General features: G+C 41.9%; 1 protein-coding gene across 5 annotated transcripts in view; it reads left to right on the forward strand.

Annotated features, from left to right (window-relative positions):
* The window catches only part of LOC140718840 (multiple C2 and transmembrane domain-containing protein 2-like), a 431,322-nt gene that overhangs the window by 57,080 nt on the left and 355,328 nt on the right, over positions 1-18,914 (forward strand). For all 5 annotated transcript variants that reach the window (XM_073033051.1, XM_073033048.1, XM_073033050.1 and 2 more), the window contains one exon: positions 3,283-3,799. In XM_073033051.1, coding sequence (XP_072889152.1) covers positions 3,350-3,799 — 450 coding nt within the window. In that variant the 5' untranslated portion in view covers positions 3,283-3,349. The remainder of the gene's footprint in view (positions 1-3,282; positions 3,800-18,914) is intronic.

The following is an 18,914-nucleotide window of genomic DNA, read 5'->3' on the forward strand; positions in this document are numbered from 1 at the left end:
TCATTATCTCACGTTCTCATTATTTATTCCTATTTATTTATATTTGCATTTGCACAGTTTGTTGTATTCTGCCGTCTGGTTAATCTTTCATTGATCCTGTTATAGTTTTTATTATGCAGATGTGTAGCGGAGATTCTATAGATTTGCTGAGTATGCCCACAAGAAAGTGAATCTCAGGGTTGTATACGGTGACATATATGTACTTAGACAATAAAATTTACTTTGAACTTTTGAACCGTTTATTTCAGTCTTATGCATTTGAAAATCTAATTGCTCTTCAACCTCAGAGCAAAATGTGACTGCAAATGTTTCAATTGGCCCTGCATCACACTAAGTTCTGCCACTGGCTTCATTCCTGTACCTCTGATGCATCCATATTGCATGTTTTGCATGATTTTAATGCTGCTGATAGGGGTGATGTCCAATGTCCAGTGAAGTTTACATTGCAGGATCCAATATCTGAACTGGTTTTTGATGCCCTACAGTTGTGCCTGTTAAGTCACAAGATATACTGGAGTTTCTGTGGCTATGTATCCTCATCCAAATTTTTGTTATAAATTGAAGAGAATGAGACCTCCAAATTAAACCAAGTGCTGCACTTGCTCTCCCTTCTCATTCTGAAATTAATCTCCCCATAAGAGCTATACAAGATGTAGGTGAGGTAGCATTTGGAATATTATGTTCTGTTTTGGTCACCCTGCTATAGGAGAGGTGCCATTAAGCTGGAAAGAGCTCAGAGATTTATAGGGATGTTAACTGAGAATCATGGGACTGAGTTCTGGAGAGAAGTTGGAACTTTATTCCTTGGGGCATTGGAGATAGAGGGTGATCTTGCAGAGGTATAGAAAATCATGAGGGCACAAATAAGGTGAATGCATACAGTCCTTACCCCCACCCCTGCCAGGGATGTGGAATCAAGAGCTAGAGGACATAGGTTTAAGACAGAGATTTAATGGGAACCTGAGGGGCAACAGAGGATGTTAATGACCTGCCAGAGGAGGTGGCTGAGGCAGGTAGATTAAAAACATTTTAAAAGGAACTTGGAGAGGTACATAGATGGGAAAGGATTGGAGGAATGTGGGCCAAACATGGGCAAATGGAGCAGCTTAGATGGTCCATCTTGCATGGCATGGACCATTTGGGTCAAAGGGCATGTTTCTGTGCGGTATGGCTCTGAGTTGACCTTCCAGGTCACTTATCCCATGATCTCTGCATGCTCTGTTTTAACGTTGAACCAGAGAATGGGCGGGTATTAGTTTGATCCGTCGCTATTCTCAGGGAATCATTTTGAGATATTGCGTGTACTGATCAAGATTGTTTTTTGTAATTTTTGAGGAGGCTATGGTGAGCTGCCTTTTGGAGAAGAGGGGCAAGATATGTTTTTTTAAAAAATCAAAATGTGTGCATCACAAGGCCTTCATTCATTACACATCCCTAATTTGCGTCAAAGCTAGCGGTAAGCTTTAGGTCGGGTGGTCTCGGATTTGAACCTATTGATGATAAATGAACATAATATTGTTCCAAGTTCTTTTTTTTTCAGATTCAGGTTCATTAATTTATCACATGTACATTGAAACATGGAGTGAAATGTGTTGTTTGCGTCAACAACCAACACAACCTAAGGATGTGCTGGGGGGCAGTCCTCAAGTGTTGCCACACGTTGCCGTGCCAACATAGCAAGCCCACAACATTCAGCAGAACAACAGCAAAACAGGCCTCTTTCTTCCCTCCCATCAACCCACCTTCTCACACATACCGATCGTCCTCCAATCCTGGACGGGCCACCTCCGAGGCTACAGCCTCCATTGGACTTGTAGACTCACAGACATCGGGCCTATGACTTCCCCAGAGGACACAGACTTTTAGACCCAGAGCTTTGACCATCAGGCCTCGACTTCCAGATTTTTAATCAACCTTTGGGCTTTGATCGGGAATTTTCAGGGAAGTTAGATGTGGTAGTATTTTCGTGTACCTTCTAGCATTCTCGTGTGTTGGAGGTAGATGTTGTTGATTTGGGTGATGCTATTGATGAAGGTTTGTACAGTAACCATGGTGCAAGAGCTGTATTTTCAAGAGTGGCATTATTATGGGATCTTTCCACTTCACTGGTAACTCTGGGGCAGGATTACTCTTTGAAGGTGAGATGATGGCCTTTTAGTTGGAATGTAAGTGATTCCATGACAGTAATGGAAGACAAATTGTCTTGGTGAAAAGGCCTTTGTACTGATTACAAATTAATTAGTCATCTACTGTTTGTGTAACAGTAGACAAATCACTGGTAGCTGCAAAATGTTTAAGGAAGTTGTGAAGATTTGAAAGCAACTTGCAGATGAAAGATTTGTCTTTAGCCATGGCTATCACTTTAGCTATTCAGAGAGAGAGCAAAGCAATAATTAGTTGGCCTAGCTGTAAGTTCAGAAATGGATTAGCAATAGTTTTAGGATTTGGGCAATATGACTACTTATTCTCTGATCTTGCATAGACTTTTAAAGGTTCTGCATGTTTTAATGAGATTCTGTTCTATTCTATTAAATTCATGGTAGTGTTGAGCCCTGACCATGTGGTCTCGCCCCAAATGAGGATCCCCTCACCTGCGAGCCAATAGCAGGATCAGTGCAGGATCTCAGTGCTGTGGTTACATTACTTCAGTCCCTTGCACTGAAGTCCAGTGTTAATATTCAATCAATGCAGCTTGCGTAATGTCTGAAGATCATTGCATCTTTAAACACCACCGTGGCCAGTCATTTGATAATGAGGAAGATGCAGAGATGTAAGTAGGCACAGTACTTGGCTTTCAAGGTTATGGGCCAGATGCTAGAAATGTGGTCTAGTGTAAATGGGTGCTTTGAGGATACACTGGGCCAAAGAGCATGTTTCTGGACTGTTTGATTGAGGAAGAGTTTCGGCCTGAAACGTCGACTGTTCTCTTTTCTAAGTTCTAAGACTTCTAAGTTCCTCCAGCATTTTGTGTGTGTGTTGCTTGGATTTCCAGCATCTGCAGGTTTTCTCTGGTTTGTAATCCTATCAGCACTTAACAGAAGTAAAGTCTTTGATGTCTCGCCTTAATGGTTTGGTCCTTTCTTGTTAATGAGCCTTTTTAAATGATCATAGCCTAATTGGTTCTTGAGATGAAGAGATTTCTGTTCCATCTGTGGGATTTGGATACCGATCTGGATTTTTGAGGCTAGAAGGAAAGTAGTGGGTTTGGAACTCTTCTGTAGATTTTCTCTGTGGTGGTAAATAGCACTGTCTCATATTGTTTACTTGTTTTTTTTCCCACAGATCCTGTTTAAACGTATGCTGGCTGGAGGCCCGTGTTTTGCTGCTTAATTGAGGACTTGGCAACAAAATGGATGAGCAAAAGGAGATTACGAGGTGGAAATCCTTTCGTGCAATGACCAAGCCCATTCTGCAGAACATGAAGGGCAAGATGTCAAGCAAAGGTAAAGCAGGAAAGCAGCGGCACCTCTTGGACCAGCGGATGAGCGTATCAGAACCAGACATGCTACAAGTGGGCAAGAACTTTAGCGAGAGCTGCCCGCATGCAGTCATCCAGGCTCCCGCTGTCAATTACTACAGCAGCCCGTCCACCCCAGTCAAGAAAATGGGCGAAAGTAATGAACAGTCTGCTCTCCAAGACGCTGCAGTACCAACAGGAGAGACTTGTCAGTCAACAAATACCAGCACTGAGAATGAAGCTTCTGGATCATCCACGATGGTAAAGGAATCCAATGGAAATAGCACGGATGGCACACTGGAGAAGAACTTTCTGGATGATGCGAAAGAAGGGAACTCTGTGGTAAGTGATTATTAATACCAATGTGTGTGCTTAGGGGAATTGTTTAGGGGAGGAAAAGAGTATTCCTTTTGAGTATCAAATTATTTAAAAGAAATACAGAACAAATGGAACACAAGCAGTACCACTACAATACTAAAAAAAACTGTATAAATTCCTTATACAGTGGATTTCAGTTAATTGGGCCATCAATTAATTCAGGCAGTGGCTTATTTGGGACAACTCCTAAAGAACAAAAACTAATTGTGAAAGTAGCCAGGATTCCCTTAATTGATTTTGGGACACTATGCCACTTGATTGGGACAGGAGACTGTTGCCGAACAGTTTCTATCTAGCATCAGTTGTGTGTACCTGTGTAGCCATTAGGCACTACACCGTGCTTAGAGTGAACAGTTTTAAAATAGCATCAGTTGCTTGTGGTTGCGTTCAAAAATCAGTGATTTTTGTCACCGATAGCTGGCAAGAAGTAAGCAGTAAGAGATTTCAGAATTGTTTTGCTCATTATGTTTTCAAGCATTCAGGCTTAGAGATGTTAGATTTGGCCCGGAGTGAAAGAGAAAAGGTTTCACTGCTTCATTAAGTTAGGAACTGTGAAGAATTTGAAGGTATTGACATACTTCCCTCCATTGAGGACATTTACAGCAGCAGGTGCAGAAAGAAGGCCTGGAAGATCGTTGGGGACACCGACCAGAAACTGTTTCAGCTGCTTCCATCTGGCAAACAGTACTGTAGCATTAAAGCCAGGACCAACAGGCTACGGGACAGCTTCTTTCTACAAGCCACTTGTCTTTTAAATTCACATGTCTGTACATTGCGACTTGAGTCATAACGCAAAATTTTTTACTCCCTCACATTGTGGGATGTATATGGATTGTAAATAAATTCTAAATCATCTTCAATGTTACAATGAAAGTGAACATTTGGAGGATCAGAATGAGAATTGGAATCGGGTTTAACGTGACTAGCATATGTCGTGAATTTTTGTTGTTCTGAGGGAGCAGTACATTGCAATACAGATTAATAAAAACAGTAACATACAATTATAAGTATATATAAAAATTAAATTAAATAATTAGTACAAAAAGAGATAGTAAGGTAGTCCTGACGAAGGGACTCGGCCCGAAACGTTGACAATGTTTCTCCTTATAGATGCTGCCTGGCCTGCTGTGTTCCACCAGCATTTTGTGTGTGTTGCTCGAATTTCCAGCATCTGTAGATTTCCTCGTGTTAGTAAGGTAGTGTTCATGGGTTCATTGTCCATTCAGAAATATGATAGCGGAAGAGAAGATGTTGTTCCTGAAACACTGAATGTGTGTGTCTTTAGGCTCCTGTGCTTCCTCCTTGATGGTAGTAATGAAAAAGCAACATACCCTGGGAGATGGGAGTTCTTAATGATGGATGCTGACTTTTTGAGACGTTGCTGTTTTGAAGGTGCCCTGGATGCTAGTGCCCGTAATGGAACTGGCTGTATTTACAGATTCCTGCAGCTTTTTCGGCTCCCGTGCAGTGGCCTGTCCATTCCAGACGGTAATGCAATCAGTCAGAATGCAGACATCGAAAGCATTGTAAGAAGGTAGTCCATTATCCGAACTAGAAGTCTGCGCTGATTTTTGTTCATCACTGTCAATCATAAAACCCGAAACTCCAAACCCGAATGCTTGTGACCACAGTTGTCTTGCTACCTATTTCTCGGCAACAATCAGTGAGAAAAATCACTGCTTTTTGAACAGAAGCACTTGCAACTGATGCTATTTAAAAAGTGTATGCCCTAAACATGGTGTAGTGTCTAACGGCCACGCAGGTGCACACAAATGATGCTAGGTAGAAACTGGCGATGGTCTCTTGTCTGAGTCCAGCGGAATAGTGTCCCAAATAAATAAAGGGAATCCTTGTTCTTTTCTCGATTCCTTTTGTTCTTTAAGAGGTGTCCCAAATAAGCAGCTGCTACCACTAACTGATGGCCCAATTAACAGGAAACCACATTCTATATCAGTCCAAGGGTGGTGGCAATCAGAGAGTTTCTCCTGCTGAAAGATCGTTTGAGAATAGGAATTGAAAGAATTAAATATCTGTCAGCCAGGAATGTAAATCAGTGTAAAGGTAAACCCTGTTGTTCAAATTTAATACAGTGACAACAATGTTCTTGGTGAAAACTGCACTGAACTTGAGCCTGAAGGGCCTCCTTTGGATGTTTATACCTGGAAAAGAAAAGGGATTGATTTTGTAAAGAATCTTCCATTATTTGTAGTAATAGTGATTATTTTCTGAGTCAACTGATCAATGTTTGTTTGAATAATCAGTAATCTGGCCTTTTTTGAGGCATAACTAATTTGTCCTCAGTAACTTTGGGATCCTGTGATCTTGAAGGGGCACAGTGAAAATTGAATACTTTTTCTTCATAAAAGATAAAAGGAATAGGATACCTTTTTAACTGAGTAAACGTTCCCCAACATGTGTGCCTATAATTACTGTTAAAGGATTAAACAGGAAACACAGGAAACATTCAGCAGTCCAAGGGTAATTTCTGTAGAAGTGGAACCGTTATTATTTCAGGTCCAAGATCCTTTGTCAGAACTGAGGAAGTGAGAAAGCAAAAAGGTTTTCTGTGGCAAAGCAGGTGAGAAAAGGCTGTGTAGGACACAGGGAATATCTCTGAGGCAAGTGAGACATTTTATGATGCTAGTGCTTCTTAGCTCCATTGACCTGACCACTGGTGATGTTGGATGGAGTTGGATTTCCTTCCACACTCTTAACAACTCTAGCTTATTAAGTTGTAGAGAATTGTGTAGGTGAATGGTAGAATCTAGGGAAGTGGTAGGAATTGATGGGAGTATGAAGAGAATAAAATGAGTTAGTGTAAAGCGGGGCCTTGATGGCCGGTGAGGACTCATTGATCAGTTGGGCCATTGTCTGGACTTTGCTATTAATGTGGTAGTTAACATCTGTGATGATGTCTGTATGATGGTCTAGGAGACCAGGCCTTATAAACAGAAAAAGATCTTAAAATATAATGTGATGATGGGGGAAAGTGGCCATTCTGAGACAAACAGAAACAAAAAAGACATTATCTAAAGTTGGGGAGTTTGATATTGGGCTCAGGTGGAGGATGGTCCTGAAAGTTGTGTTGGGCTGCAATGTAACCATACAGGAAGCCTCAGATAAAGGTCCCAGAGCAAGTGGGATGGTAAATTAAAGTGGCAGGCAGCTGGATGCATTAATTCACCACCCTACTTGCACTCTGATCTTTCTGTAGATGAGGAATATATTAGCGTGGTTATTTTTAACCGTTTACTGGTCTGTTGGCTTTGTGGTGCAATGTTTTTATCTGCAAAATACTAGGTTGCTGTATTCACTCAGATGAAGCATAATTTCCTTGGTAATTACCTTGTCCATTCAACTCCCCCATCCCTCCCCACCGACCTCCCTCTGGGCACTCATCCCTGCAAACGGAAGAAGTGCTACACCTGCCCCCACACTTCTTCCCTCACCACCATCCCAGGCCCCAGACAGTCCTTTCAGGTGAGGCACCACTTCACCTGCGAGTCAACTGGGGTGATATACTGTATCCGGTGCTCCCGATGTGGCCATTTATACATAGGAGAGAGCCGCCGCAGACTGGGAGACCGTTTCGCCGAACACCGGCGCTCGGTCCTCCAGCAGTGGCGGGATCTCCCTGTGGCCACACACTTCAATTCCACAGACCACTCCCACTCCGACATGTCTGTCCATGGCCTCCTCTACCGTCAAAATGAGGCCACACGCAGGTCGATGGAGCAATACCTTATCTCCCGTCTAGATAGCCTCCTTCCTGCCGGCATGAACATCCAACTCACTGACCGTTGATACCCCTGCCCCCCCACCCTTACCCCCATCCCTATCTATTATTTTAGTCTGGTTCTCTTTCTCTCTCTTTTTCCCCCCTCACTATAATCTCTCCCCCCAGCCCTACCTTTCTTTCTCTTTTATTTCCCATAATTCTCCACCTTCCCCCTAGCCCATTTCCCTCCAGCCTATCACTTCCCAGCTCTCTACTTCATCCCTCCCCCCACTTCTTATCCCCCCTCGACCATCCCATGTTACTTCACTCCTGATGAATGGTTTTGGCCTGAAACGTCATTATTACCTCCTCCCATAGATGCTGTCTGGCCTGCTGAGTTCTGCCAGCATTTTGTGTGTGTTGCTTGAATTTCCAGCATCTGCAGATTTCCTCGTGTTTGCCATATTTACAATACCCTCTTGAGCTACACATGTAACAGTTTAAAATACTTCGATCCCCACCATCACACCCAAAATAAGTGCTAATTCGTGTTGTATCCATGCAATGAGATGCAGGTTGGATTCATGCATATGTAGACAATCCGTTCAGTGCCTGTTTCCGGGGCTGTTCGGCCTGCAGTTTTAAATTTAATCTTCAATGCATAGTAGGACCTGAAGACTAGTGGCCGATGTCAGTTAAATAAGTTGCTACATGCGCTAACCCCCAAAAATGGCTCCAACAGAGTCTGTGCATTCTCCGCATGGAAAGCATGGGATTTCTCTGGTGCTCTGTTTTCCTCCCACAGTCCAAAGAAGCACCAGTTAGTAGGTTAATTGGTGATTGTAAATTGGCCTGTGATTAGGCTAGGTTTAAATCGGGTGGGGGTGGGGAGGTTGCTGGGTGGTGCGGCTTGTAGGGCTGGAAGGGCCTATTCTCTGTGGCATCTTAATAAGAAAGCAAATAAATATAAACAAACAAACAGTTCCTGCACACCATTGTAACTCCACTAAAAGTGTGTCTCTGGCTGTAAAACTGCTGTGTGATTTGGACCACACTGAGGTCACAAAAGGCACAATATAAATGCAAACAACAGTCCTTTCTGTGGTTTACATTCCCCTTTCTTCTGTGCCATGTAAAATACTAGTTCTTTGTTGAAGATGAACAATAAACTGAATGCAAAATTTTAATATCCCTTTTCCAACAAACTCCGCTTAAATATCTGTTGAAGTTAATGAGTCACTGAAAAGTGGTTTCAGTTCTGTGTTCTGCATGGAACTGTGGTGCAGATCCATCAGCTGATACCGTAATGGTTTTTTGATTGACTTTTATGTTCCAAACATGGCATAAGTGTCTGTATAATGCAGAGTATGATCTATGGGGAAGAAAAGACTAATACACTCATTGAGGTGAGTGATTTTTTTAAAAAAACACTAATTTCTGAATCTGCAGCTGAATGCATGGCTACTCTGAATTAGGCGTTATTTCAAGTGTGGGTATTTGATTATTTTGGCAAGCAAATGTTTCTGAGCAGCACGGGGAAGAGTGGTGATCTTGCAGCCCTCCCCATTTATAACCAAACCTTGCCGCAAGCCTAATGCTCTGGGTATCTGAAACATTCCAAAAGTGGTGAAATGAGGGGAAGTTTCCCCAGATTTTAGCCTTTTTTTTCCCCCCTGCTAATTGCTTCCAGTTGTTGATGCTTGGATGGAGGGAGCTGTCAACATCCTACACAGCTGGAGTTTGGGAGTTCACAGTGGGAATCGAAACTTGTTCAGTAGCAAGTTGTCGGGGAGGAGACTGCAAGATTAAATGTGATCCTGGGTTTTTGTCAGATCTTTGCAGCTTGGTGCCTCCCATCTACAGTTGTGACTGGATGGGGCAGATGCCAACGCAGCTGGGCAAAGCTGGGTTTGGATACTTCGTGCCCCTCCAACACTTGTGTAACGTTTGGGGCTATCGGCATGTGTTTGTCTAGGGGAAAATCCATCCACCCACCCAAATCGTGTCTCCCGTTTGCGCAGACGCAGTGTAGTTAGTGCACCCTGGAACAAACTCGCACATGCAATATCAGACAGCACACAATGTACGTTTTACAGATTGCACTTTATAAATCTTACTAGAACTGGGTAATTAATAGTGATACAATATAAAAAGAAAGAAAAGGGCGCCAAAACTTATCAAAGTTCAATCAGTTCGTGCACAACCGTTGGAGCTCAATTATCAAAGCCTTCTGTCCCCATTCGATCTTCTCCAACCTCCTCGACCCGCTGCCCGGAACCAAACTTGGTGCTCGACCAGAGCGCGTCCAGCACGTCCTTCCTCTCCGGTTCTCCTCCCGAAAAACCCGCGCACTGACTCCAGGTTCCCACACATACAGATAGAACAACATCGCTTCCATTGGTTAGTTCCTCCATTATCAATAATTACAACCCAAACATTTCAACTAAACAGAGCATTACCTCGTCAGAAACATACAAAGAAGCCATTTCATTATAACGCTACAGAGAAGCCATTTTATATATGCAGTTAATAGTTAACATTACAGTAAATAATCTGAGAATCCTACACTTGAAAAAACTGAGGTTAAAATAATTTCCTCTTTCCCACCACACCCCACCATCTAAGGACTGAGTCCGTGTGATCCTATGAAATAAATCTCAAGGTCAGAAGAACCTACTTATAAAATTTACTTCCTCTATGGTTTATGGTCAGAACAAAACCACAGATCAATGCCATTTTCCCATGGGTGACCTTGAGTTTACACTTGGTTTGTACATTGTGTTTGCGCCTGATTGATTGAGACAGGTTCTGCACTAACATGAAGGCTGATATTCATGTCGGGAATTTCATGAGAATTATGATTCCTCCTAATTCATAGTCTGAATCAATATGCTCCTTAGTCCTCCTCTGTTCTTCTTGCAAGCTAGGCAGTAGGTAGGCTAAGTTAGACTTCTTTGCAGAGACTACCTTGTTGAGTTCCTAAATCTAATCATGTGTGTTTATGCCAAGTAGATCTAACCAGACTGGAAGGGCATTGATCGTGATTCCAATTACAGCCCTCCCCTGACTTGCATTAGAATCAGAATCAGGTTTATTATCACTGACGTGTCATGAAATGTATTGTTTTGTGGCAACAGTACAGTGTAATACATAAAATAAATTACCATTAGTTACAATAAAAATAAAAAGTAATGCAAGAGGAGAAATATAGTTTGTATTCGCCAGTTTATGGACTATTCATAAACCTGATGGCAAAGGGGAAGAAGCTGTTCTTAAAACATTGAGTGTGGGTCTTCCAGCTCTTGCACCTCCTCCCTGATGGTAGTAATGAGAAGAGGGCAGGTCCCAGGTTCGGATGCCCATATGTACAAGTACACGCACGTCTGGGAGACGAGCTGTATATGGATTTGCCGGCTGCTGCAGACGTGTTCTGTCACCTGGGAGCTCTGTTTGTGGCTGCATTTCAAACTTGTGAGCCACTTTGGTTACAAGCTCTTCATGAGAAGACAATCCTGCTATAATTTGGGAACAGCTTGAATTTGGGTAGAGTTGCATTTGAAGTGCATACAACTTTTCTCTACCCTGATAGAACTCCCTGTCTACTGAAGGAGTTGTACTTTGCCCTTTGCCCTTTCCCCTGTGGTCCTAATTGGCCAAACTGGAGGTTTTCCAACCTACCGTCCCAAGTTTTGTTATGGAGAAAAAGAAAGCATTTGCTTGGTGCTGCTCATCTAATGGGTTATCTACAACCAACAGAAAGATTTGGATGTTTCAGTAATAACCAGACAGAGGAGAACGGTAAGAGGAAATAAGAAGAATTACACTACATAAGTGAGAGTGATATCTATTTCTGTCTCCTGCTGTATTGGGGACAACAGGCCCATACGCCAAAGCTCGAGTTATGGTAATCAGCGTTAGTAGTTTCTCTAAAGAGGTCAATAAGATCAATGTGTGTGTATGTCTGAATGTTTGGCATAAGTCTATTTTGTGAAGTTTCGCACGTGACTTTTCTATCTATGCTTTCAAACATTTCTTCCTGCTGCTCAGTATTTTATCTTAGGAATTTGTTTGTATTTATGGGCGTGCTTGCTTTAAATACTGAACTTAGTTGGGTCACAGAATTAACAGCTCCTTGAGTATAAGTAACATACATTAATATGGAGCCTTTTAGGACATCTTAATAGTTTCTCAAGTAAGGTGTATATGTCCTGGAGAGAATGCAGAAGAGATTCACCAAGACACTGCCTTGATGGAGGGCTTGAGCTATGAGGTGTATTTGGTTAAGCTGGACTTTTTTTTCCTGGAGCGAGAAGACTGACGGGTGACTCATAGAAGTATTTAAGTTTTGAAAGGCGTGATACGCAGTCTTTTTTCCCCCCATGGAAAGCGTATCAAAAAGAAGAGTGCATAACTAAAGGTAGAGGTAGGAGATTCAAAGAGTATCTTCAGAGAAAGATTTTCCTTATGGGTAGAATGTACAGATTTGCTGAACTGAATGGCCGAATTCTGCTCCTGGTCTTACAGAATGGTTGCTCTCGGAATGCCAAAAGGGGTAGCAAAATTAGATTACAATTACAACATTTAATAGACAGTTAGACTTGCATTAAATAGGCGAGACAGGGAAGGATACAGTTCTAATGAAGGCAGATAGGATTAGTGTGGATGGGCAGAAAGGTTGGCTGATATGATTTGCCAGACTCTGGCTCTAAATGTTATTCATTTCAGTCATTCACCAATGTATGAATGTGCAGTTAATTTGCACACAAGGATGAGGAAAAAATAATGGATAAGATATCTTTAATTTCTGCCTTTGCGGGGGCAGATGGATATCGGAAGGATAGGTAAAAGGGGAGTGAAATAGCTGGCTCTCTGAAGAGTGAGAAATGTTCTTGACTTCTGAGATAAAGGTCCAATACATTGTTACTGCTGGAGAAATAGCAAATCAGCAATCTGATGGGAGTGGTCTTGAGGATCCATGATAATAACTGCACTGTAGGAGGGTGCATAAAGCAAGATAAATTAGCAGTTTGCAAGAAGGGCGCTGGATTGTGTGTGACTGTAAATAGATGGGAAATTTAAATTGGAAATGATTGTTTGTGAATATGAATTTGTGGAGCACATTCACGAATTTCCTTTAGGACCAGATCCAATTACTGTGTTTAAGAGACACGTAGACACTTAAATGCGCAAGTTGTATAAGAATATGGTCCTAACTATTTGGACGTTGTGGAACCAGCCGGGATCAGGTTTTTTTTTAGATGTGGTTGTGTGAAATGCAACAGGATTGATTAATTGAAGCAAAATGTTTCCTGTTTCAACAGAAAAGACCCATCTCTGGAAATTTAGTGACGGAGGTGGAAATGCTAAACACAAAGTACACTGCAGATGCTGGGGTCAAAGCAACACGTACAGCAAGCTGGAGGAACTCAGCAGGTCGGGCAGCATCTGTGGAAATGAGCAGTCAACGTTTCGGGCCGAGACCCTTCGTCAGGACCAGTCAGCATTTCGGGCCGACCTGCTGAGTTCCACCAGCGTATTGTACGTGTTGCTTAGGTGGAAATACTGCAGTTTATTGTTCAATTATACTTGATCCAGAGATAAGGAAGCAAATTTAGAGTAAGTCACATTATTGTCTAAATTTGCATGTAGACTAGACAGGGCAAGATGAAGGACAATGGTAAAGTAGGTGTTTTTTCAGCTAACTATCTGATTTACCATTGAGGTTATTTAGAAAAAAAGATGTCCAGTTTTATTTAATTGCTTTTGATTTTAAAGTCCCAAACTGTGCTTCAGAATTATGCTAGTATCTTAACCAACACATCACCCTAATGTCTTTTTTTAAAAAAAACAATGTAACTGCAGAGGTACTGGACTGAGATTTTAGGATTTCCCAGATTTTTTGGAAAGGTTCAGGTGGATTAGAAGTCTATAAATGTAATGTCTCTGTTCTAGAAATGAGGAGGTCAAAAAACAGGAAGCTATAGGCTATTTAGCCTCACATTTGTTGGAGGAAGTTACTGGGATCCATTATTAAGGAAGTAATAGTATTCTATTGAAGAAGAGGAAATAGCATTCATAAATTTATTGGAGTCCTTTTGAGGATGTACTGAGCAAGATAATAAAGAGGAGCCACTAGATATTGTATATTTTGATTTCCAAGTGGAAGAAGGGTTCCACATAAAAGGCATTAGTCATGATATATTAGCATGTATAGAAGATTAGCGAGTGACTGGGAAATTTAAGGTTGGGTAAGTAGATCGTCATAACAGGCCCACAGCAGATGCCATTTCACTGGCTCTTCACTCAAACCTGAATATAGAAAAACTACAGCACAATAGAGGCCCTTTGGCCCACAATGCTGTGCTGAACATGTACTTACTTTAGAAATTACCTAGGGTTACCCAAGCCCTCTATTTTTCTAAGATACATGCACCTATCCAGGAGTCTCTTAAAAGACCTTATTGTATCTGCCTCCACCACCTTTGCCAACAGGCCATTCCACGCACTGACCACTCTCTGCGTAAAAAAAAAAAACAAAAAAAACTTAACCCTGACATCTCCTCTGTGCTTACTTCCAAGCACCTTAAAATTGTGCCCTCTTGTGCTAGCCATTTCAGCCCTCGGAAAAAGCCTCTGACATCTGGACAATGAAGGCGCATAAATCAGGATTCTATTCATTGACTACAGCTCGATATTCAATACTGTCATCCCCTCAAAACTAATCGATAACCTTCAAAACCTTGGCCTCTATACCTTCTTATGCTACTGGATCCCCAATTTCATCACTTGTAAATCCCAGTCAGTTCGGATTGGCAACAAGAACTCCTCAACAATCACCATCAGCACAGATGAACCACAGGCTGTGTGCTTAGCCCCCTGCTCCACTTGTTTTATACTTACAACTCTGAGGTTAAGCACAGCTCCAATGCCATATTTAAATTTGCTGATGACATTACTGTCATTGGCCAAATTAAAGATGATGATGAATTTGCATAAAGGAGGGAATCTGGCTGAGCGGTGCCATAACAGAATCCACTCACGCAATGTCAGCAGGAGCAAGGATCTGATTATTGACTTTAGGGGGAGGAAACCAGAAGTCCCATGAGCCAGTCCTCCTTGGAGGATTAGGGATAGAGAGGGTCAGAAACTTTAAATTCCTCAATGTTATCATTTCAGAGGATCTGTTCTGGGTCCAGCATGCAACTATCATTACGAAGGTAGTGCCTTTACTGTCTTAGAAGTTTGCGAAGATTCAGCATGCCATCTGACACTTTGACAAACTTCTGTAGATGTGTGGCAGAGAGTATATTGCTGGTTGCATCGTGGCTTGGTATGGAACTCCAATGCCCTTGAATGGAAAAGCCTACAGAAAGCAGTGGATACGGCCCAGTCCACCATTGACCACAGCTACACAGAGAGCTGATGCGGGAAAGCAGCTTCCATCATCAAGGACCCCCACCATACTATATATTCTCTTCTCACTGCTACCATCGAGGAGAAGGTGCAGGAGCCTTGAGTTCCACACCATTAGTTTCAGGAATTATATATTACCCCTGAACCATCAGGTTCTTGAACCAGACAGAGGGAATAACTTCACACAATTTCCCTTGTCCCATCATGTTCCCACAATCTATGAACTCACTTTCAAGGATTCTTCATCTCATGTTCTTGATATTTATTGCTTATTTATTATTATTTCTTTTCATGTTTGCATAATTTGTTGTCTTTTGCACAATGACTGTTTGTCCATCCTTTCGGGGGTGGTTTTCTATTGATCCTATTGTGTTTCTTGTACTTACGAAGAACGCTCGTAAGAAGATGAATCTTAGCATTATATATGGTGACATGTATGTACTTTGATAATAAATCTACTTTGAACTTTACAAGTTGCAACTGGTGGGTGCCACAAGGATCAGGAATTCTGAAGTTTCCCAGTCTTCTAGCCTGCCACTAATCCATTCAATACTGCTGCTTCATTCAAGTTGATGCCGTCCTTGGATTCCAAATTGGGCCAGATTTCCCACATCCACAGAACCTGTTTGGTCCCTGTAGCTAAGTCTTGTAATTTAGCAAGTCGCAGTACCATCTTAGTAATATACTGACTAGACTGAAAACGTCAACCCCAAGTTTCCAATTCTTGACTTGCCTTCTTAAAACTAGTCAAACACTTTTATAACAGCTTGTCTAGAGTGAAATGTATTAAGTTAATTTTAACTACTTTAATGGGTAGTGGGGTTTTTGTACAAGAAAGAAGATGGAAGTTTTGATATCAGATGGGCTCTTGCGATAAAGAAACTTGACTGAGCAGACAGGAAGATAATGTTTCGACAGTAAAGGAGACCAGAATATGGAAATATGAGTAATCATAAATCAAACACTAAGGAATTTGAGAGATACGTATATAGCCAGGGAGTAGTTGGAACGTGGAACCTAGGGTAACCTAGATTTTATGTTTAATTTATGTTTTGTGGGCTGTCAAATCAACATGGCTGTGATGCTGCTGCAAACAAGATTGAGCACATGATAGTAAACTTGCTTTGTAACTCAGATGAATATGATTGATTAGTAGATGGGAGCACATGACAAATGTAAAAGAGAAGTTACGTTGCTAAGACCAAATGCAGAATGGTGAGAGGAGGCTTGCATGGATTGTAAACACCAGTACAGCCCAGATGGGCTGGGTGACCTGTTCTCTCCAATGAACTGCATAGCATGAACTCTCTCTAGGTTAACACAGCCCAGGAATTGAGATTAACTTCTCCAGCATGTTCCATGCTCTTGTCTGGAACTGCTTCCACTATTCAACAATATTTGATGTTTTTATTTGGGATGAAGTGTAGAAATTGAAGCCACAGAAAGAGAGAAGCCGGTCCATCATCAGTCACCATTTTGGCGCAGAAGAAATGCTTGGGTCAATTTGAGTTGCGTCCAGGAGCTTTTCCAACATGACATGCACTTCTTCGGCCATTGTCCTTTGTGGCAGTGAGTTCTAGTTCAACACCACAGATCGTGCTGCATTTTTCTCTCCTTGACTGCCTTTCATTCCTTTCACCTTAAGTGTATGCCCTGTGGTTAGTATCACAGATTAATACAACAAGGAAGCAAGCCCTCAGCTCAGTTCCCATACCGACTATCGGGTAGGTGATTTCAAGTGTCTGATAGCTCTCTGTCTTATCGATCTCAGGTTTTTTTACTTCTTATTCCAAATCATTCTACATCATAAATTTTAAATAGTGAATCCAGATTGGTGAACTAAATGACCAAAAGAAAAGCTGTATTTAAGGCTTCCATCTGCCATGATGGAGTAGGTATCATGCTGAGGATGTATAAAATTAGATTGTTTAATTTTAATCTGGCATTGTTACCAGATTAGGGGCAGTGGTTTTAAACTGAGTCGGTGGTGAGCCTCTAGAATTGTCTACCCCAGAGATTTGTGAAGGATAGATTGTTGTGGTAATTAAATAGGAAATAGATGCATCTCTGAAAGATTGGGAAATTAAAGGATATGACGTACTGGCACAAAAGAAGAGAGAGGACTGAGACTGATCAGCAACATGGATTTTATCAGCATCAAGTTTATTATCACTAACTTATGTCATAGAAGTTGTTATTTTGTGGTAGTAGGATCATAAGATATAGGAGCAGATGCCATTTAGTACATTGAAAATGACTAAGTTGCAATGAAAAATTAACATAAATAAATAGTGCATAAGGAGGAAGTCACAGATAATAGGGCTGGGTGTCTCTCAAGGTCAGAGAACCGGTTCAGTCCTGATTTTTGGGTGCTGCCTCTATGGAATTGGCACATTCTCACACATTCCAAAGGCAAATCGGTTGGCAGAATCATTGCTCGCCAAGTTGTCCTCGGCGTGCAGCTGAATGGTTGAATTTGATGAGAAGGGGCTTGATGAGAATGTGGGGAGAATTAAAAGGGGATTATTGTAGGGTTAGTGAATGGGTGGTTGATGGGGCCTGTACCGATTCAGTGGGCTAAAGGGCCTTTTTCCATGCTGTAGATCTTTGCCTCCACCGTGCTGGTGAATGGCAGAGCAGGCTTGAGCAATGGAGTGGCCTAATCCAGCTCCTGTTCTCCTATCCAGAATAACAATTATTTTGTTCTCCTTTACACTTGAGTACTGGAAATGACATTAAAGAATCTTGAATCTTGAATGCTTTTGTTTCCAAAGGCCTCACATTAGTATAGTCAAAACTGAATAACCTCAGCAATGAACTGAAAAGTGGAGATTGCATCAGTCATGTTACTGCTTATGCTTCGGAGTTGGAAAAAATAATTAATTATAGTTTAGTTTATTAACACAGGTCAAGTATACTCTGAAATTTAATTTGCTGTGTTTATTGCGGTACTTCTGTCTCTCAGTTAATTCTAGCTGGGTTTCATTCAGCAACAAACTCAAACCATGTGGCCCATATGCACTATTGTTCACCTTGACCTTGGGGGATGCTGAGCAGAGTGAGAGATAATGATGAGTACAAGTGGCGGGTTAATTCCTGGCACGGCGAGCCGGAAAATGATTGGAAAGTGCTTGGTCCATGTAATTGACCTTGGTGGGAGAAGTACAGTAAAACTCTGCCAGTCCACTATCTGACTTTTCGATGGTCCTTGTGGTTTGGCAGCTGGCTCATCGGCTAATGTTTGCAGCTCCCTTTTCCCTCTCTTGTGGACCCTAGTACCTGCTCTACCTTAAAATTCAAACACGAGGAAATCTGCAGATGCTGGAAATTCAAACAACAACACACACACAAAATGCTGGTGGAACACAGCAGGCCAGGCAGCATCTATAGGGAGAAGTGCTGTTGACGTCTTGGGCTGAGACCCTTCGTCAAGACTAACCGAAAGGAAAGATAGTAAGAGATTTGAAAGTAGTGGGGAGAGGGGGAAATGCGAAATGATAGGAGAAGACCGGAGGGGGTGGGATGAAGCTAAGAGCTGGAAAGGTGATTGGCGAAAGTGATACAGAGTTGGAGATGGGAAAGGATCATGGGACGGGAGGCCTCAGGAGAAAGAAAGGAGGAGGGGGAACACCAGAGGGAGATGGAGAACAGGCAAACAACTAAATATGTCAGGAATGGGGTAAGAAGGGGAGGAGGGGCATTAACGGAAGTTAGAGAAGTCAATGTTCATGCCATCAGGTTGGAGGCTACCCAGCTGGTATATAAGGTGTTGTTCCTCCAACCTGAGTTTGGATTCATTTTGACAATAGAGGAGGCCATGGATAGTCCTTACAATTACAATAGAGGAGGCCATGGATATACCTTAAAATTACTTGGCTCATTGTAAAGCTTATTAATGTACTGTGTCACAAACAAAAGAAAATCTGCAGATGCTGGAAATCCGAGCAA

The sequence above is a fragment of the Hemitrygon akajei genome, chromosome 30, assembly GCF_048418815.1.
Source record: "Hemitrygon akajei chromosome 30, sHemAka1.3, whole genome shotgun sequence".
Taxonomy (NCBI): Eukaryota; Metazoa; Chordata; class Chondrichthyes; order Myliobatiformes; family Dasyatidae; genus Hemitrygon; species Hemitrygon akajei.